The sequence below is a fragment of the Spermophilus citellus genome (assembly GCF_964194105.1).
Source record: "Spermophilus citellus genome assembly, chromosome: 3".
Taxonomy (NCBI): domain Eukaryota; kingdom Metazoa; phylum Chordata; class Mammalia; order Rodentia; family Sciuridae; genus Spermophilus; species Spermophilus citellus.
Window position 1 is genome coordinate 232219774 of NC_138184.1, and position 21596 is coordinate 232241369.

The 21596-nt window shown below is 46.0% G+C and overlaps 1 protein-coding gene across 2 annotated transcripts in view; it reads right to left on the reverse strand.

Moving 5' to 3' along the window:
• NCAPG2 (non-SMC condensin II complex subunit G2) overlaps window positions 1–21596 on the reverse strand; it is a 59806-nt gene that overhangs the window by 29724 nt on the left and 8486 nt on the right. For both annotated transcript variants that reach the window (XM_081285668.1, XM_081285667.1), the window contains exons 5-15: window positions 20842–20956; window positions 18843–18997; window positions 16437–16571; window positions 13071–13165; window positions 12000–12069; window positions 9228–9314; window positions 8718–8810; window positions 7668–7793; window positions 5796–5975; window positions 2965–3117; window positions 53–275 (exon numbers count right to left, since the gene is read on the reverse strand). In XM_081285668.1, coding sequence (XP_081141794.1) covers window positions 53–275; window positions 2965–3117; window positions 5796–5975; window positions 7668–7793; window positions 8718–8810; window positions 9228–9314; window positions 12000–12069; window positions 13071–13165; window positions 16437–16571; window positions 18843–18997; window positions 20842–20956 — 1432 coding nt within the window. The remainder of the gene's footprint in view (window positions 1–52; window positions 276–2964; window positions 3118–5795; window positions 5976–7667; window positions 7794–8717; window positions 8811–9227; window positions 9315–11999; window positions 12070–13070; window positions 13166–16436; window positions 16572–18842; window positions 18998–20841; window positions 20957–21596) is intronic.

The window sequence follows — 21596 nt, forward strand, 5'->3', positions numbered from 1 at the left end:
AGGGGCCAGCCCTCACTTGGTGGGCAGGAGCATGGGGGGGTGGGACTCCAACCTATGTTGGTGCAGGCGGTGTGCTCGTGGGCGTGCTGGTAGAACCTCCTAGCAGCCGCGTGGTTCATCTGCACCAGCGTGACGCAGCGCTCACACCAGACCTCCTCTGGCTGGTTCACGGGCAGGAAGGAGTTGAAGACGAGGCTCACCAGGCGCCGGGACACAGGCCGCGAGTCCATTTGCAGACGAACCAGAATGTGCTCCATGGGGCATATTTTCCAGAACTATGAAGAGCACAGGGGCAGAAGGATGCATCAATCACTCCAGTGACCTTGGAAACTGCTTCAGGGAGATTTCCAGAACAAAACCAAAGTACTAATTCTGCATTCAAGAACATTCATTTCAAATGACGGTACTAGAATCTGTGATTCCTGTGAAGAACAGATCCATCTACCTCTTAAGAAGACCAGTGTATAAGATGCCCAAGTCCAAGGCTGTGGAGAAGGTCAGTCACCATCACTCACCACCACGGTTTTTCTACAGTAAACTCTCAAATTACAGACATAGTTTCCAATCAAGCCATTTTTAAATTTCCTAAAACCTAACCCTTTGGCCCATTAAATGTGAGTAGTAAATTTTAAAAACACATTTAACAATTTCGAGAGGGATGCAATACTTCTGTCTTAGCAGCCTGGGCATGGCTCCTGAACACCCCAGGGCTGCCTGGTTGGTCCTTCAGCAAGGCTCCTCCAATACCAGAGCCCCCTTCCTCACATCCTGCACAGCTTAGTATCTTCCCACCACACCCTCCTCTAGCCACCTCAAAAGCCAGCCAAGTACAATACTCAGAACGGACTGAAAAGCACTCAAGTCACCTTCGGAAAACACCAAGCTTCTGAGCAAGAGATCCAAGACAAGAGAGGACTATCGCAGAACGGGAGGGAAACGGATCTTAAGGCAGGATGTTCAAGCCTGTCCCAGCACACTTCCTCACCTGCACACAGGGACCTGGACCAGGCTTTTCCTCAGGAGCCTCGGCCTCAGGACCATCTCCTTGGTATTTTCCACAGATCCTGCTCATCACCATTTGAGTATGTCGCATTGTTCTGACATAACAGATGCACACACAAGCTCACCTGAGTTCTGTCTCCGGGGGGCCGACCAACGTGGGACTGGCAGGTGCTCTAGCTCCACCCCCCTCCAGCTGCCTGGCGTCCTCCTGCACCGGAACTGTCATCAATGCCACTACTAATTCCATGGCCATTGGACACCCACCTGGTTCTGGGGAGACAGGACACGGCTCCGTGCTTCAGGTACCACTAGGAGGAGCACTCAGTCCCCTGTGGACCAGAACCTTCAGCTAACTGAGGCCACAAGCCTGCCTGAAGCACTGGGGGTCTCAGGGGAGTCAGGCTGGTGCACTCAGGGTGCAGGAGGACAGGCACAAGTGCCAGGCCTTGTTCTGACTACCTGGGCAACACCTCTGAAATCTGCTTCACACATGGGCCCCTTTCTGCATGTCCCAGCGTGAACTGTCCAAATGGGCAACTCTGGACAGCACCAGCAGGCCTGCATGTGTGGCTGCTACAGCAGCAGATGTGTCCCAGCGGCCACTGGCCTCGGGTTCACCTGCTGTCATTTCACAGAACTCACTTTACAGAGTGGTCAAGCACAAGCCCCAGGGGCTGTTCTGTCGCACTGTCACCACTACCCCATACACAGAACAGAGGTTTGTGACAGGCTCTGACCAGCATTTGCAAGCACAGGGGCCTCTCCTGACCGCCAGCTCAGCCTGGGGACAGCCCACCACAGCTAACACAGGATGGAAAGCCACACGCAGAATACGCTCAGAGGGTCAGCCTGTCCATTACTGAAGTACACTCCCAGGAGCACTGGCATGAGTGCCAAAGCACAGCCTCACAGAGCTCAGCACTGAAGCCCGCATAACGCTTCCTTCCTCTACATGCAGGACCCCTGCGTCTCACACCTTCCAGGAGTATCTCATAGGCAGGCGGCTGCATGCACCAGTCCCCATGTTATACAGCTGGCCACACATTAGATACTTCAATGCTCTTCCTTTTTACTTATAAACCTTAAGTTATTTCCACACAAGTCCCACAAATGTCCCTCCTTGTCCTTTCATGCCAAACAGCATCATTCCCCACGTGAACACACAAGTCTGAATCGCTGACCCAAGACCAACAGACCTGTCAGGTGTTTCTCAATGCCATGTCATAACAGCATGATTTAAGTGTCTGTGACCTGCTAGGAGGAGTGACAGAGTTCATGATGTCACCAAGTAACAGCTGAGTCCAAAGCACCCAACGTCCTCAGCAAGGACTGAAGGGCCCAGAACTAGTAGAGGACAATGGTGCCAGCAGCATGTGCTACCCAGTGCACACTTGTTACAAGCACGTACGCCCTGGCCTCCCTTGGTGGAGGGAGAGGGTTCACAGTCAACCTCCCCAAGGAAGGTGTCAAGTATCTAAATATTACTCCAGATACTGCAACAAACACACCCAATGCACGATGAACAGTCACATAAGAGGTGTTTATATCAATGTTTTCAAAGAAGAAACATACTGGCATTTCCAGAATCTTCAATGAAAATCACAAAAAGTCTTGGAACAGCTATTGGTCAAAAGCAGCAGTTACCACCTTTGTCAATACCAAAGCACCTGAAATTAAAATTGCTTTGTCTTTTTCCAGGCCCAGTGGCACACACCTCTGGAGGCCGAGGTAAGGGGATCACAAGGTTAAAGCCAGGCTCAGCAACTTAGTGAGGCCCTAAGCATTATAGCAAGACCCTGTTTCAAAATAAAAAATATTTATAAAAAGGGGTGGGCTACAGCTCAGTGGTTAAGCATCCCTTGGGTTCAATCCCCAGTACAAAACAAAAAAGCTCTTTCTTTCTTTTGGGTGGAAACAAATGCCCCTTTCTTCCGTGTGGTAACAGGAACTCAAGCTGCCCACCTTTGCAGCTCGCACAGCTTTGATCTTCAGCAGCAGCTCCACGAATGCCACTCTCACTTTCTCCGAATTGTCATGAAGACTGTATCTGAGTGCCGGCAAAAGCTGTTCTAATAGTGGGTGGCTCAGTTTGTTATCCAGAATTATCGGCAGACACTACACAAGGGGGAAAGAGAGAGCTCAAAATCAGAACATGCCAAGAAAAGTTTGTTTAGGAGGACACTCAGCTCCACCCTTACCCAATGCACCAGGAAAATAAACATGTAGGGCAAATCATATTTTCCTGGAAGTGCCATCCCACAAGCACTCAACAAGCTAGCATCGCTTTGACAACTGGGGGCCAGCCATCACTGCTCCTTGCCACAAGACTGATCTGGTGACAGAAGAGACCAGAGTACCCTCTGCCCAACCCTGTAGGACCTTAACTGGAAGATTCAGAGCAGATTGGCAAACATGGCTGTGTCTAAAGCCGGGTCTTTAACAGTCAATAAACTTTGCATCCTGACTCAATGTCCACCTGGGTAACTAGTATGCCTGTATGGCTAACCTGGATATTCAGACCCCAGGAGAAGAGGTGAGGACTCAGTATAGGTCAGAGGAGGTGCCAGCTTGGAGCTGAGGTCCCACATTCCCAAACTCATCATCTACTTCCTCCAATTATTAGGAAAAGGGACACTTCTGCAAGTTCTTGAAGTTTTATTTTAATGAGTCATGTTGTTTTAAATTTCAAGGACATGCGGTTTCTAAAGCATCACGTCTAAGCACTTGATTCACTGGGCTGCAGGGCACCTCTGGACACCACCAGAGGTTCTGTGCAGCTCTGCAGTTGTGCCTCCCTGCCTCCCACCTGTCCTAGGGGTTCCCTGTTTTCTGTCTCCATCTCGACCCCAGCACCCACACTGTCCCCCCACATGAGACCATCTGCCCAAAGCAGTTTGCTGTAACTTGTGGGAGTTTTGTCAGAAGCCAGGATTTGCCAGACTGCGGTCAGAAGGACGGAACTGAGGTGACTGAGCCAGGGCACACTGCTTGAATCACAGCAGCAGGAGAAAGCAATTTCAGAGAAGTGCAGAGTGCAGGGGATGAGGAAGAACAGCAGGCAGGTAGGCATTTGAGCAGATGGTGCTGCCATTGCAAAGAAAAGAAGGAATGAGGGAGAGAGAGATGACCCTGCGAGGTAGCAGAGACTCAGAAAGGGTGGCCAGACTCAGTGGTGCTGGGGGTGGGGAGAGTCGCATCATTTGCCACAAAGACCTTAGGGATGAAGTGCCCCAGCTTCCAGGGCAGCACATTTGGGGATGGCTGGACCCTGAAGAAAACACCTCCTTCCAGATCTGTCAGCCTGTGCTTGTCTGAGTCTACGTGGCTGTCACGGCTCAACTTCTCCTTCCTGAGTCACAGTCTTCAAGACCATGCCATCTAAGAGCTGTATGCTGGCCACAGGTGGAACTTCCAGACACTGTCCACTGAGTGAGGCCCCTCAGACTAAAGGGCAAGCCATGTGGAAATCACATAGCCCAGCCCTGGCAGCAGTAAGGAAAAGGAGGCGAGGGTTGTGACAGTGAGCAGAACAAAGGACTGTTCCGGGGTTGAAGCTGGCTGAGATCAGAGAGACAAGAGCGAAAGCAAGCTTGGCTAGAGGCACTCCACTGGCCAAAGACCAGCGCACACTGCAGAGGGGTGTGGACGCAGTAAGGAAAAGGAAAGTGAGCAACACTCTTCTGACAGTGAAAGGCTGGTACCATCAACGGGCCACACAGCAGGCGGCTTGCCAAGAGGTCTGCAGGGGAAGAGGCAAGTGGTCCTGCACCTGGTGCAACCCAGGGAAGACCTGCTTTCCTTCAGGTTTCAGCAAGTACCAGGGAGGAAGGGTGCCCAAAGCAAGGACACAAGGAAGCAACAGGCAAGCAGGTCACAGAGCAGTGCCCACAGGCACGGCAGTCTGACGCCAAGTGGGAGAGGAGACAGTCGAGGACAGTGGAGGAAAGTGAGATCACTCAGCTCCTGAGTCAGCGCCAAGAATGTGTCATCATGGCCTGAGCCCCTGTCCCAGGCCCAATACTACATCATTGCTCTTCTGTTGTCACCAAAGTCACAGAAGCAGAGAAATCAATGACCACCATAGGATCTGACATCCATGTCAGTTTCTGCAAACCCAGGTGACTTGGTCCAGGTTGATTAGGAAATAAAATGTGCCTATGCTTGTCAAGTTCAAACTAGTGTTGGGCTGGTGACAGGTGGGTGTATAAACCATTATTCAAGTTAATCCCAATACATGCTGAGCAGATTCTGTGCAAAGCGGAGTACAATCCCTCTCCAAGGACTTCTAAATACTTATCTGTGAAGATGGCAGACTCACAAAGTGGGCAGAGGAGTAGCTTCATATGGCTCAGGGGCTAGATCAGCAGAGTACAGAAACACCAAGGCCAGGCCCAGTGAAGGGGCTCCTGGTGCCTCCAGGGTGGAGGGCGCAGGGCCAGGTCACGAGCTCTAAGCCGAGGTCCTGCTGTCCTCTCCCTTGCACCTGCAGACCCTGTTCTCAGCCACGACACTCAGGCATCTTCCCAAGACACTCCACAAAGACAAAAAAGAATGAATTCAAGAGTACTGGGGAGTGCGCCCCATACAGTGAACACTAGGATCTTACTGGGCAGTCATTTTCTGTAGAAAACACTTTAATTTAGTTTCTTTATAATTGTACTTTACACATACAAAGTATCAACAGCTCTCTCCATGGAGCCCAATAATGGGTATATTTTTGTCTTTTTCCTTCTCCGTATTTTGCTACTATTCTACAATATCTAAACATCACCATATAATTTTAAAAATCTTACCTTAAAGACAGAACAACGAACATCAGCTGAGCTGGTATCAAATGCCAATTCCCCAGTTATTTTCTTCAGGAGATCGATAAGGATGGTTGGGGGCATCATTTCCCAGTACTGGGAAGTTATTTTACAAACACCAAGGATCCCTGTGGAACGGACCATCGGATAAGGATCTTCTAAAAGGCTCTGTAAGTAGGAAGGGAAAAAGGCTTAAAAATCTTAAATCAGTTCCCTTTGTGTTGACATTTGCTTTATACACTAGCATTTGGGGAATCTATAACTTAATAATAGACATTTAAAGTTATAGAAATATTGGTCACACTGTCTCCAAGGAAATTAGTTCCAGGACCACCCTCTAAGGACGCTGCAGTACAGATGCTCAACTCCCTTAAATAAAGAGGCAAAACAAAAACTGATACACCTTGCCATGCACCTTACTGCTGGATTACTTGTGATGCTAAAACAACATGTGTTGTTTAGGACACAGTGACTACAACGCCTTACAGATAAAACACATTTTCTCCCAATATCTTCAACCCACACTTGGCTGATCAGATGCAGAGGCCCCACCCCAGTGGTGCTTCTGATGTGGAGCACTCAAGAACAGCTCGGAAGCATGTGCAGCTCATTTGCTCCCTGCACACAGGGCCTTGTTCACGGTGGGTCTTGAGCACCAGCTCCACCATTCAGAGATCCGCACACCATCAGATGTGGCCAGAGTTCATACAGATACTATTCATGTAGTCCACTCTCTTGAATTCCAAAATGCTATAACGCAGAGCCCAGAAAAAAACAATGCTTCAATCCACATAGGAATGGCCAAGCAAGCAGCAGGGCCAGGACTGATGCGAAGCTGTCTGCACTTTGCTCCCCACTCTGCCTGCTGAGGTGTTCCAAACCCCTACATGTGGTCAGGAACAGGAGTGAACATCCTGTAGGGCCAAGCAGTCAAAGTACACAAAACAATGCAGCAGCACTGTGAGTGGGAAGGGGCAGCTGACACACCCCAGAGCAGGGCATCCAGTGTGTGCAGCAGAAGTGGCTCAAAGCTCTGCACCCGAGTTACCAGAGCAACTGCCAAGAGCTACCAAGCCCAGCTGTGGTCTGGCCAGCAACATCTGCCCACAGACTTCCAAAGGAACCTTTCTGAACACATGAGTGGATAAGCCGAGCACAACACGCTGAAGACTGCTTATTTCCAGGGTTCATGCCAGATCCTAGCTGTACTACCACAACTTTCAACTTTCCACAGGTGAAGTTTCTCATAAATCAGAAACAAACGAAGGAGCATTCAGGAGTACCATGGGTAACATCAGGGTGGTGACTACTCTTCCTGTCATTTTGCTACTAACCAGAACAAAAAAACATAACACATCAGGAACCTGCAAAGGTGAGGGGACCAGAACCAGCACTCTCCAGCCACGGAAGACAGGCAGCCCCCTGCCAGAATGCACCTCCCTGGAAGCACAGCAGTGTCTGCATGCTCCCCATGACTTCAGGCTGGCACACCAAGCCACCCAGAGAGATGAGGACACAGAGAAGACCAACAGCTCATCAGAAGTCACAGCCAGCAAGTGGGAGGTGGTGTCAAAGTCAGGGTCTACATATGCCCGTCTCCACTAGGGGACAAGGGGTACCACGTATGATGGTCACAACTACAGGGGAGAAAGAAAAACTGAATGTCCCAATGGACTGACAGAAGAAAGGGACGGCAGGTCTCTGTCTCAGTTTTCAAGGAGGCCGGGAGAACAGGCCCTTCTCTGAAGCAGGGCCCTCAGTTCCTCAGGGGCAGGCCCCTTAGGCTCCTGCCAGCAGCAGCAGTGCCCCACATGCGCAGAGCTGGAGCGCATAGGCAGCCTGACCACATGGGATACGTACATACAGTTCTTCAAACTGTTTCTGAATTTCACTATCCATTTCCATGGTGTGGAAGTTTGGGTCTCTAACAGGAAATGCTTCAATAAACAGCAATGCAGCATTTGATCGCACTTCTGAGTTTCTGGCCTGTAATAATAAGAGAAGAGTAGTTCAGAATCCCAGAAAAGCACACAAAGCCTTCAGTCTGATGTTCTCAAATGAATACTTCTCTTACAGCCTAAGGGTAGCTCAGTGGAGCACTAGGCCAAGGAAGCTCAACATGCCTACAGGGATGAACAGACTAAGCAGACCGAACTTGGTAAGGACATCCTGAAACCAAGCCAAACTCGATGTCCACAGACATAAAAGATCATCTTCTTCACATCAAAGCCCATCTTATGCGACGAAGAGACAGCCATCCCATGCCAGGTGACACAAGCAGGGTTCATGGAGACTTGTGTGAGGCTCAGGAAGTCTCTGCCTCTTGCCCTGTTGTGGGCACGAGGACACTGGGGTGGAGTGGAGGATGAAGAATGGGCAGCCCACCCAGCCTCAGTGGTGTTCTCACGTGTCCCCAGTCTCATTCCCGACTTGCTACTTCAAAACAACTGTGTACTCAGCACTGAACTAATCTACCTTTCCAATTAAGTGCATCCAAAAAATGGTTTTGCTAAAGATTTGATCAGAAGGCTGAGAGGTGAGTTCAAGGCCAGTGTGGGCAAGTTAGTGAGACCTGGTCTCAAAATAAACAGTAAGAAAGGCTGGAGATATGGCTCAGAGGCAGAGTACCCCTGGGCTCAATCCCCAGTGCTGCAAAAACAAGCAAGAAGAAAGAAAAGATTCTGAGAGCTGGGCATAGTGGGTGCGTGCCTGATCCCAACCACTCAGGAGGCCGAGTAAAGAGGACTGCTGGAGCCCAGGGTAACAGATCAGGACTTCATCTTAAAAAAAGAAAGAATTTTGTTCCAAAATTCCAGAAAACACAGGTCTGCAGCCTTACTCTTACCACCAAGTCCACTATGAATGATGGGTTCCAATCAGAGCCCACCCGGCCCCGCTCCACGTGCACACCTTCAGCCCCCTCCACAGGATGGGCTTGTACAGCCTGTACAGCATCTCCTCCACACCCTGCCGCGCCTTCTGACGGTGGAAGTAACTCAGCACCTGCAGGCCAGGACCAGGGAAGGGAGGAAAAAAAGGGTGCTGCTGATTTCAAGAATTTGAAAGGTGACAAGTGACTCTTTTCTTTCTGTGGACCACGTTATCAACTCTGGTATTAATGATGTGCTCACTTCACAGACTTTTAAACAGCAGTGATATATAATTTATTCCATGAAACCCAACCTCTCACAGCACAGGGTTCTGTCTCAGTAACAGCACAGCTCCGCTGTCCTCATACAACCCTCATGACAGGAACACAACTGTCCGGCACCAAACATCCATATCCCAAGGAACCCCACCAATCGACGTGTGGAAGCGTAACTGGATTCTTAAGTTTGGCCAACAATGACCTGAGGACAAAAAGGATGGGACAGATCTCAACCCTGTGTTCACAGTCCATGTGACAAGGACCTCGCTCACCTCCCGCACTCTGGCATGCACTGGAGACCTCCTGGGCAGGTGGATGCCGTGGAACATGAAGTCCTGAATGCAGTCACTCTCGATGGCCTGCAACGACCAACACAGGGCCTGGCACTTGGCACATGGACAGCATGCCTCCTGTCCTCATCAGAGAAAACCTTTATTCTAAGTCCTTAATTCTGACAGTGCCTTCAGTTTCCACAAACCAAGGAGAAGGTTCAGCTGCTGTCCTGCCTGACAAAGCATCGAGTCTGTGCCACACAGCAGGGCAGGCTTCTACCTACCACTCAAGGCCACTAATGACAGACTGAGGGGCGAGGGCACACAGACCTGGAGTCCCCTACCCTATGACATCGCTGACATGAATGATCTCTGCAAACCTGAGCCTCACAGAACTGAAGAGGAACTACCTCTACAGTGGAGGCCAGGACTCCAAACAGACTGAAATAAGAACTCTCGGGGCTCATGGTGAGAAGGGCTGGGCAGGGGAGGGTGTGGGAACCTCCTCAGCAGACCTCAGGTGAAGCCAAAGAGGAAAGACTTGCAACAGGAGCCCAAAACCTAGCGGACGGTCTGGTCCATTACCCTGCATTGTGGTCCCTCCACCCATTATTCCAAGGTTCTAAGGGAGGACGAGAGGAGGCTGTGCTATCAACTGGCTTCTTGGTCATCTTAAAAAATATCTCCTTCGCCGAAAGCCACCAATAGGTCTCCACATCACTGAACGTGAAACAGGAACCTGTGGGACCTATGATAAAACCTGAGCCACTACACTGCTTGGGAAGCCAGCAACGCTGCGAGGCCTGAACCCAACCAGCCACAGAGCAGAGGCACTCCACGCCACAAGACGAGTGGCCTAGCCTCCAACAGGCCAGCGCAGACTAGAGGGCCACGTGGGGCTGGGATGCAGCTCAGTGGGAGAGCGCTTGCCTAGCATGCGTGAGGCCCTGGGTTCCAATCTAGTGCCACAAAAAAGGGAAACAACCAAGGAGGAACAGTCTTCAAGAAGTGATTTACAAGGAAACAACATGTTGGTAACTTTTTGGAACCTGACTCAAAAGATTTTAAAAGACACTTTGAGACAAGTAGAAAAATTTAATATGGTTGATTAATTTAAAAAAATACCAAGAATTTATTGTTAGTTTTTTAGGTTTTTTAGGCATAAACACACTTTTTAGAGATACACACTGAATTTTGTAGAAATGAAACATCAAATCTGGAATTTGCTTTAAAAACTTAAAGGAAGTGCCAGGCATGTGGCACATGTCTATAATCCCAGTGGCTTGGGAGGCTGAGGCAAGAGGATTGTGACTTCAAAGCCAGCCTCAGCAACTTAGTAAGCTCCCAAGCAACTCAGTGAGTCCTTGTCTCTAAATAAAATATAAGCAAAGGGCTGGGGATGTGGCTCAGTGGTTAAGTGCCCCAAAATAAAACAACAAAAAACTTCAAGGGAGAAAAGAATAGGAAGTAGGGCTGAGAAATGCACATTTTGGAGATAATTTTGTACAAGTCTAGTCAATTCTTTTCTTAAAACACTACTAGAGAAAATGGGGCAAAACACTCTAAAGACAAACACTGTTTCCTGAGAACAAGTTTTATGCAGTAATAAAACAATGCAAAGGAAAAAAAGTATAACAATTCTGGTTCTGCCCCCAAAATTTATTCTAAAACTTTTTAAAGTTGTCTGCAAGGGAATCTAATGGAAACTTATGTTCTAGAAGCAATGTCAGTTGACATGTGGCAAGAGAAGCAAGTGTTAGGCACAAGAGTGTGGCCGCAGAGGCTGGGGTTGTGGCTCAGTGGTAGCGCACTTGCCTAGCATGCATGAGGCACTGGGTTCGATCCCCAGCACCACATATAAATAAATAAAATAAAGGTCCATCAACAACTTAAAAATATTTTTAAAAAAAAGAGTGTGGCCGCACGCCCATTGGCCATGGCCAGCTCGCCAGAGCAGCAGGATGCTTAGCGCTTCCTCGAGAACCCAGCCTGAGGACAGCATGAGGGAAAACAGACGGCGCTCAATGTTCCACTGCAATTCTGAATTCCATGCCATGTCTGCATAACCCAAGTGTCTCAGCTGCTAACGGCTAACATTCTCAAAACAATGCAACAGGAGGAGGCATCTGAGGGTCCTGAAAAGTGCTAAGCACAGAAAAAGGACACAAGCCACCACACAGCTTTATGCTTTGTAGGGGCCACATTAAAAACAGGAAAAAAAAAAAAAAACACAGTAAAAGTAAATAATATATTTTGTTTGTTAGTATTATTCTGACAGTATCTTTTATTGTTATTTTTAAAGATGTTTTGTTTATGTATAGTTTGGAATACTTTTATATTTTAATTCATAACATATTCTAATATTATTTTTTATATTAAAATATATTTATTAATGTTTTCTACATCCAAACCACTACCGTTTCAACATAAAATCAATATTTTTAGAAAGGACTGGTGAGGTATTTTGAAATCTGGAGTGTATCTTGCACTTTCAGCACTGCGCGATTAGGACAGGCCACATTCCTGGCCCCCAAACCCGTGACTAGACACTCTAGGTTTCAAGCTGTGGAACAAGGGGCCAGACCTTGATTCCACTCAAGCTGCACTCCAGCAAGTGACACAAGGCCACAGCTGCCCTTGCATGAAGTGCACCAGCAAGTCACTCACCCATCAAGGTCCTCCAACCTCCCCTTCTTAGCACCAACCAGGATTAAACATCCCTCCTTGGTGACTCTCAGTAACCAGAATACAATCAACATCTGATGTAAATACCTCCAATATGTTCCCTGAAGCCTTCTTCCAAGCTCTGAAATAAATTTCTGCAATGTGTACCATCAAATACCTTTTGAAAAAAAAATGAAAATTTTATTAGTACAAGTTTAAAAAATTATATTATTGGCATATATCATTTCAGGGACCCTCCTACCTCAGGGGAGAGGAAACTTTGCCTAACTAGAGCTCTCAAATCATCTGCAGAGATGTCACCTACCTGAAGCAGAAAGTAGAAAATGGCAAGTCTGGGGAAGGAAGGTGAGTGGCAGACTCCTCTCCTCAGTAAAAAGTACCCCTTTACTGAGAGCTTGACCATTTTCTGAGACCATGAGAACATAAGCCCAGAACCAAGTCTAAGGTCAAAAGTTTAAGTATTAGAAATGTTTATGTGGAATCATTCTGAACTTTCCAGACTATTAATTCCTCACCTATAGGAAGCCTCATGATACCAGAATTGACTTCAGAGTCACAGAAGTTTAGAAACCTATTAGGTCAACCCAACATTCTACAAACGTAGAACATCCGAGATCAGAACCCAAGCCTAACTTGGACCCGACACGGCTGCCTGACACTGGACACTATACCCAACGCCCACCTAGAAAAAATCATGAGGATGGACCTGCAACACATGTGGCCCTGTCCCTGACAGCTGCTGGGAAGAGGGTGGTGCTGGTACAGCACCCTCCACCAGGACCTCTGGTGCTTGCTCAGCTCCTCCCAGCCCACATTTAACGGGAAGGTGAAGTGGACATTCAAAATATTTTCAGATGTACTAGTGACCTGAGCTTTACTGTGAGTTTTTGTGGCCAAGATCTAACTGGCATCTAATCTGACTATTTAAAGAACTATCACAAGTTAAATCTTAATTTCAACGGTCACTATTGAAAGATTTATGACCTATAGAGGGTAAAAAAAAATACTACTCAGTGATACAACAATAAATAATAAGTAATGAAAGACACAACTTCTAAGGCTTTCATATATTACATTAACTATTATAGGTCAGGAAAAATGGAATCTTTCAAAATCAGATTAAGAGAGCATAAAATTTTAATTACCTTTAATACTTACTTTTGTAATCCCTGTAACTGGTTTTTAATGGTTCCATGGATCATTTTAATGAAGTTTATATTCCAATTGAAGAGAGAACTAAGAAATCTTCGTCCCTACAAATAAAAAAAATATATAGCATTCAAATTGTATTTAAATAAAAACTTCCAATAATGATTCTACTAAAGCTAGCTGTTCCTAAAGAGGAAGTGCAGCTGTAACTTGGATGTATGCGCAGGAATGGAGTCAGGAAGGCTGCAGGTGGTGGCTCTCGTCCGCAGAAGCCTGTGCTACCCTGGAGCTGCAGAGTCTCCTGCCCTGGGATGGAGTAGAGGCTACCCTGAGTGCCTCTGTTCTGGCAGAACCATACAGACCCAAACCAGAGGTCCTTAAACATTTCATTCTGGCTCCACTGTGGATAGAAGGTCCAGAATCAAAGAATGAGCCAAGCATGGTGACATAGGCCTGTAATACCAGTGACTCAGGAGACCGAGACAGGAGGATCACAAGTTAGAGGCCAGCCTCAGCAACTTACTGACACACTGTCTGGGGGGGAAAAAAGAGCTGGGGATGTGGCTCAATGGTGAAGTGTCCCCTGGGTTCAACCTCCAGTACCAAGAAAATAAATAAATTAAATAAAATGCCTAAAATGGAACTGAGTAACAGTTTACTTAAACTGTGATAAATGAAAACACTTGAGCCAGTCTGGGGGCTGACACACCTGTAATCCCAGCAACTCAGGAGGCTGGGGCTGGAAGATCCCAAGTTCAAGGCCAGCCTTAGCAGCTTCGATAGGCCACAGACAACTTAGCAAAATTCTGTCTCAAAATAAAAAATAAAAAGAGCTAGGAATATAGCTCAGTGGTGGAGCACCTGAGGTTCTATTCCCAGTACCAAAAAAAGAAATTAGACTCAGTAGATAAGAGGTTAAGTGTTTGCCAAGTGAGAATTTTCATACATACTGAACCTGATGACATTAATTATACCGTGTAAGATTAATTTATGTGCATGCTACTAGATTACAGCTGCACTATGAGCTAAGAGTACAAATTCACACTCTGCGGGACACATCACACTGTCCTTCAACTTACCAGTGACCACACCACGGTCTCTGCTGCTCACCGGCACCACTACAGGCAGCGTGGCCTGAAGAAACAGCAGGCTAACTGGAAGGAGGCCAGTAGGGTGGTATGGCTCAGTGGCAAAGCACTTGCTCAGCATGACAGAGGCCCTCAGTCCAAGCCCCAGTGCACACAAAACCAAACCAAACCATGTTAAAAATAGCAGTATCCAGTAGGAGTGGACAGCATGGAGGGCGGGCTGCTATAGCTCAGTGACCCAAAGCTCACCTGGCATGTGCAGGCCCCAATCCCCAGAAGAGTTGTGGCTCAAAATGACTGGAAGTGAGCTGACTTAATCAGTGATTGATTAGGAAACAGCATAGGTGTTCTACAATCACAGGAGCACAAAATTTAAAAGGCGGTGTGCGTGGGGGGGGGGGCACAACAAACCTAAGCCTATGCCACACACCTGCACACAGGTGTGGGATGAACAGGTGCAATTCAATTGCTCACGTGAGTTGATGTAAATAAACAGACTGGCATGACTCCCTGTTTTTTGTTTGATTTTTTTTGGTACCGAGGATTGAACTCAGGGGCACTGGACCACTGAGCCACATCCCCAGCCCTGTTTTGTATTTTATTTAGAGACAGGTTCTCACTGAGTTGCTTAGTGCCTCACCAATGCTGAGGCTGGCTTTGAACTTGTGATCCTCCTGCTTCAGCCTCCTGAGCCGCTGGGATTACAGATGTATACCTCTGTGCCCGGCTGTGACTACCCTTATAACTTCTTTACTCTCCCAAACTTCCTAACAATCCTGGCGATGAGGGTGTAGGATGTGTCTGGAGTCCCTCCAGTAGCAACAGTGTCACACAGCAACCACAGACAACCCAAGCTGAGACCCTCCCTGCATGCTCACTCACGGGCAACTGCACTGGCTGTTTCCCTAGTATGGCCTCATCTGTTCCTCGCAGGGAGGCTGTGACAGGGCTGCTCTGATCCTGGTGAACACTGAGGCCCCGTTATCTGACTAAGGTCCCGGCCCACCAGGCGAACAAACAGGGATGAGGACACACACTCTCAGAGGCTGCACACCCAGCAAACCTGTCATCCCAACAACAGCTGTGGGACCTGGAGCAGGCAACTGTTTCAGAGGAGGAGGATGCCCTGTCACCATCTATCAGGCTACCAAAAACCCAAACAGGCTATGTCAGAGCAGCTTCGGACACAGCAAGGGCACACAGTCCACACTAAATGCACACCACAGAGCCATTCCAGTTTTTAATTTTCTGGTAGCTACATTAATAAAAGGAAATTTATTTTAATAGTATTTTATATAAAGCAATGTACCCAAGGGGCTGGGGATATAGCTCAGTTTATAGAGTGCTTACCTTGGGTTCAATCCCCAGCACCACAAAAAAAAAAAAAAAAAAAGGAAAACAATGTACCCAAAACATTTTTTCATGTAAGTCCTCATATTCACATGCATCTTACATCTAAGGCACATTTCGATTTGCACTGGCCAAGTTCCTGATGCTCAGTTGCCTTGTGTGAGCAGCCTCAGGACAAGCAGGGCATCAGGCCACAAGCCTCCCCTGGAATTACTGGATGGGTGAGAAAGGGAAATGGAGAACCCTATGAGGACAGACCTAAGCACATGCTGGTTACGGTGGGATCAAGGCACTGGGTACAGCTCAGTGGCAGGGAACTAGCCAGAACGCGGGAGGCCTAGGTCCAAGCCCCAGCACTGTGGTAGGAAAAGCATTGGCTGGGAGTATGGATCAGTGCAAGACTGTGAGCTCAGCATGTATGAGGCCATGCATTCATCCCCAAACCCCCAAAGAATCGGGCAGAAGTCAGACCTCATCCACAGGAACAAACTTTCTCAGCCTCACCCCCCCAAACAGTTTTTGTAGTTGTAGATGGACAAAATGCCTTTATTTTTATTTGCTTATTTTTTTAATGTGGTGCTAAGGATCGAACCTAGTGCCTCACACATTAGGCAAGTGCTCTGCCACTGAGCTACAGCCCCAACCCTCCAAGCCCTATTTTTAACCCTCTTAATTTAAAATGCAATTTATGCCCCCCAGGATTCACAGAGACTCCTGTTATCATCTGACCAAGTGACAAACTAAGCAAGGACTTGTAAAGTATTTGCTTTGACACTGCCCTGCAGGAAACATAACATGTGGTGCCTTGCCTATGGAGGTCTCAATGGTTGAGCCTGCTCTCCCTGGGAACCAAGACTACGCAACAGCAGCCACATAATCTGGGAAGAACATCTACTGGGAGGTAGCCAAAGAGACCAAAGCAGAAAAACCCACTTACCTCTTCTTTCTTGACATAATTAACATTTATGAAACACTCAAGCAGCATATCTTTGATTTCTCTACTTTCCTCCAAATTGTAATCAAAGCAGTATAGAGCTTGATGAACACGCCAGAGCCGACATATGTCTGCACCCTAGGAACAACAAGGGAAAGAAAAACGTCATACTTGTTTCTCGGTTGCTTTAATGAATGATAAGGTCTTATTTCAAAGTATATTTTATGTCACAAATAATAATTATAGATGAATCATCAAAAAGTAGGAAATAGTGACAAGTGAAAACAAATCTTAAAAATTTGTGAATCCCCCTTGGAGCTCTAAAGAACTTTGTTTATTTTAGCATTAGGGATAGAACCCAGGGATGCTCTACCACTAAGCCACATCCTCTGCCCTTTTTAGTTTTTGAGACAGGGTCTTGCTAAGTTGCTTAGCATCTTGCTAAGTTGCAGAGGCTGGCCTTGAAGCTGTGATTTTCCTGCCTCAGCATCCTGAGTTGCTAGGGTTATAGACATGTGCCACTATGTCCAGCCCTAGAGAACATTTTTGTAAAATAGGCAAAAGCAATCAGAAATCAGTGCTGTTCATAAGGATGAGGATGTTGTCCCCTTAGGCCAGTGCAGCAGCTGTTACCCATATCTGCCAACTAAGCTCCTGCAATGTAACAGTGCAACTAGGGAACCAAATTCTTCATTTTTTTACATCAAATTGAAAAACTCTCAAGTGGTCAGTGGCTACTTAAAAATGGAATATTGATTTAAAAGCTAAGTGGCACAGAAAGTGGATTTTAAAAAGACAAATCAGTGATGGCATAAATTCTCATGAAAAAAAAGATTTCTCAGTTAATCCCTTGTCCAGCAGGGAAAATGACTGCGCTGAGGTACAGCCGAAAGGCTTTCTATTCTAATAGTCACTGCTCTTGGATGGGGTCTAGACACAGAAGCCCAGATATGGTTGGTGGGAACTCAATAGGTACAAGCTTTTAGAAAACCCTCAAAAGCCATCAAGTTAGGCAGAGGTGCATATCTGAAATCCCAGCTACTTGGGAGGCTGAGGCAGGAAGATGGCAAGTTCAAGACCAGCCTGGGCAACTTAGGAAGACCCTGTCTCAAAATTAAATTTTTTTTTTTTTTTTTTTTTAGAGAGAGTGAGAGAGGAGAGAGAGAGAGAGAGAGAGAGAGAGAGAGAGAGAGAGAGAGAGAGAATTTTCTAATATTTTTTTTTTTTAGTTCTCGGCGGACACAACATCTTTGTTGGTATGTGGTGCTGAGGATCGAACCCGGGCTGCACGCATGCCAGGCAAGCGCGCTACCGCTTGAGCCACATCCCCAGCCCCAAAATTAAATTTTTTATAAAGGGCTAGTCATGCAGCTTAGTGGTAAGAGTACTTGCCTAGCAAGCTTGAGGCCTCAGGTTCCATCCCAAACACCCCAACAAAATAAAAAACCTCAAGTTCATATCCTATAGAATCCATCCTAAGGAAGGAGATATTAGAAGTGGGTCAGTAAGAACTACCCTTGAGCCAGGCATGGTGGAGGATGCCTGTAATCCCAGCTACTCAGGAGGCTGAAGCAGGAAGATCACATGTTTGAGGCCGGCCTCTGCAACTTAGGAAGATGCTAAGCAACTTTACTAAAACTCTGTCTCAAAATGAAGGAAGAAAAAAAAAAAAAAACTGGGCATGTGGCTCAGTGGTTAAGCACCCTGGGTTCAATCCCCAGTACCAAAAACAAGAACTCTCGTTGGTGTCCTAAAATAACAATGAGTACCTTGGGTGGTGGAATTATGCATGATTTTTATTTCATTTGCCCAGTTTGCTAAAATGTACATATGTATTATTATGTGGAGATCCAATTGTTGATTTTCTAGGACAATTATTCATTTTCTAGATTTCTGGACTGGATAGCCAGGATGAAAGCCTGAGAAACAGTCCAAGTGAGATCAGCTTTCAGAGGCACTGTCTCCCCCTTGGCCCAGCCACGTAAAACAAACTCAACTACCCACAATCACACCTGAATCTCAAATGCTCCCGACCTACCCGCCCATCCAGGTGAGGGCTGTGTCTGCCCCTCAGCACTACACCCGCACAAGCACCTCTCTCATTCTCCTGCAAACAGTAGCCGTGGAAGCTAGCCCTCTCTTCTCCCACTCTCTTCCGACCTGAATTGGTATGAGGCAGTATCGGTGGAGCAGCTGCCTCCCCACTGAAGTCACAAGAGAGAAGCCACACCCCGGAAAACAGAGGAGGAAGCCTGGCTTTCAATCTGCATGGAGCTGCCACACCCACCCTTGACTTCTACACATCTGAGGCTGTGAAGAATCCCTACACGGGGAGGCCGCCTTAGCCAGGCCTCTGGCAGCCACACACAGCCCCTTTAAGTGAAGTATGCGCTAAGAATGCAAACACACTGTTTTAGTCTCCAGACTCCTCCTCAGCAGCATGATAAAGGCAGTCTTCCCCAAGTCCTCCTTGGCAGGCAGGCCCTTCTCCCACCATGTGACACACAGATCCTGAATGGAGCTCTGGAGTTTTCCTTCAGATTCAGGTAGTGCATATAAAATGCCTAGAACAGAGCACAGTGGTTTCTCCATTAGTGAGCCAATTGTCACCTCAGTTTTAACAGTAAACAGAATTGACTCTCTGTACCAAGAATCATTGTTAAGCAAAAAATGTTAACTTAAGTTTAACTTGCCAAAGATTTATGAACATCATTTGTAGAATGTGAATGTTTAATAAAAAACTGATCTACTACTATTATAAAGACAGACACAAACCAGGTGTGGTCGTTGTAATTCCAGTGACTCAGGAGGATTAGGCAGGAGGATTCCAAGTTTGAAGTCAGCCTCAGCAACTAAGTAAGATCCTGTCTCAAAATAAAAATGCCTAGGAGTATAATTCAGTGGTAAAGTGCTTCTGGGTTTAATCCACATACCAAAACTAAGAAATGAAAACAATAAAAAATCTGGAATGGTTATATAAACAGAAAAACTCAATAATATTAACTGTGTTCATACTTATCCATAGATTTCTGAATGCCATTATACAAATGTAAATTTCTGAAATTGACTGGGAACACAGCAATAACTACAAGGTTAGCATTAATCATTTTATCAGTTATTTAAAGTCAGGTGCAGTGGCACAGGCTTGAAATCTCAGCAACCTGGGAGCATAGGCAGAAACATCACAAATTTGAGTTAGGCTAAGCAATTTACCAACACCCTGTATCAAAATAAAAAATAACAGGGGCTGGAGATATAGCTCAGATGGTAGAGTGCTTGCCTTGTACACACAAGGCCCTGGGTTCGATCCCCAGCACCAAATAAATAAGTAAATAAAAAGGATTAGGGATGTAGCTCAGTGATAAATTGTCTTGGGTTTGATCCCCAGTATCAAACAAACAAAAATAAAGTTATCTGGAGACTGCACAAATAAACTGGTACTAAAATTCACGAAGCATTTGGAAACTATTTTTATATTAATTTGGGTTGACTTTTTGAGATACTGTACTTCAAGAATACAGAGTAACACCACATACTAAGGACATACACAAATCTAAGTGATGGCAAGAAAGAGGTCTGACCAGACAATCTGTGACATGAAAACACACTAATCTAGTGACAGATAAGGGTTCTTGGAAATGGTCCTAAAAAAAAAAAAAAAATCAATCCTGAAGATAACACTGCTTTTAAAATATACTCTATTGTTATATATATCAAAAAACAACAAAGAAAAAAATGAAAACATTGCTTTTACATATTTTATATGTGTAAAGTAACTTTATGTAAATATTTCACAATTATATTTTTCATTAATCCAGACTAAGACCTCCTAAGTTAATAGCTCTTGCCTTATAGTCCAGCTAAAACCTGGTAAGCATCCTGGGAGTCTGCAATTTCTCCTCAGATCATGCTCATGGCAGATTTAAAAAATAAAAATCAATGCCACAGGGGCAGGGGTTGTGGCTCACTGGTAGAGCTCTTGCCTGGCATGTGTGAGGCACTGTGTTCAATCCCCGGCACCACATAAAAATAAACAAATAAAATAATAAAGGTTTTATGTCCATCTACAACTAAAAAAATTTTTAAAAAAATCAATGCCACAAATCCTTGGTGACAAATGATACTTATCTGACAGTAACACAAGCTGACAAATTTATAATCAGACACTGTCCTTCAAATAAGCTCTTGGTCACTAGTCCAGTGAGTCAAGACTGACATTCTTGACTCGATAACAGCAGTTAGCTATTCAAAACTGTTCCTCTTCACCACTGAAACACCTTCACAGAGCCAAGACTGTAAGCTGCTCAGCACTTATAGGACACTCCTTTTCTGAGTATAAGCTTTGCCATTAAGCCATTTTGCTTCCACAATGCTGAAACAGAAGGCCACTCACACTAGAGGCGCTTACCATTTAAGATGATAGCACATTCCAAGAGGGCCTCGTAGTTCTCACTCTCATTGATCACTGGCACAGAAGCCAGAATCACAGATGTGATTGCCTGAATTATCTCTATGCTTTTTTTCTATAAATGAAAAAAAAAAAAAAATCAAAGCATGAGTGTATCAAATCAACTTAAAGTTCATGTTTAAAAGAAACTTGAGGGCTAGGGATATAGATCAGTTGTTAAAGTGCTTGCCTTGCATGCTCCAGGCCCTGGGTTCAATCCCAGCACCACAAAATAAATAAATAAGTAAAAGAAACTTGAGGGGCTGTGGTTGTGGCTCAGTGGTACAGGACTTGCCTAGCATGTGTGAGGCACTGGGTTCAATTCTCAGCACTACATATAAATAAATAAAGAAAATAAAGGTCCCTCAACAACTAAAAAAATATATATTAAAAAAAAGAAGAAGAAAAAGAAACTTGATACTAAATTACTAAAAGCAAGCCACTTCTGGCTTATTTTGATGACTGAACTGAAGCAGAGTAAGTCAGCTGTCCTAGGGCTGTGGATGGAATTCAGTGGTAGAGTGCTCACCTGGCACGTGTGAGGCCCTGAGTTTGATACCCAACAGTTGAAAATCCTAAAATAGCAACAGCGAGTGTGAGACAGCAGGCTGGGACAGTTGAAAACCCTAAAACAGCAATAGTGAGTGCGAGATAACACGCTGGGACGTAGGCAAAACTACAAACAGAACTGACTTCTAGAGTTCTTGGCTTCTAGG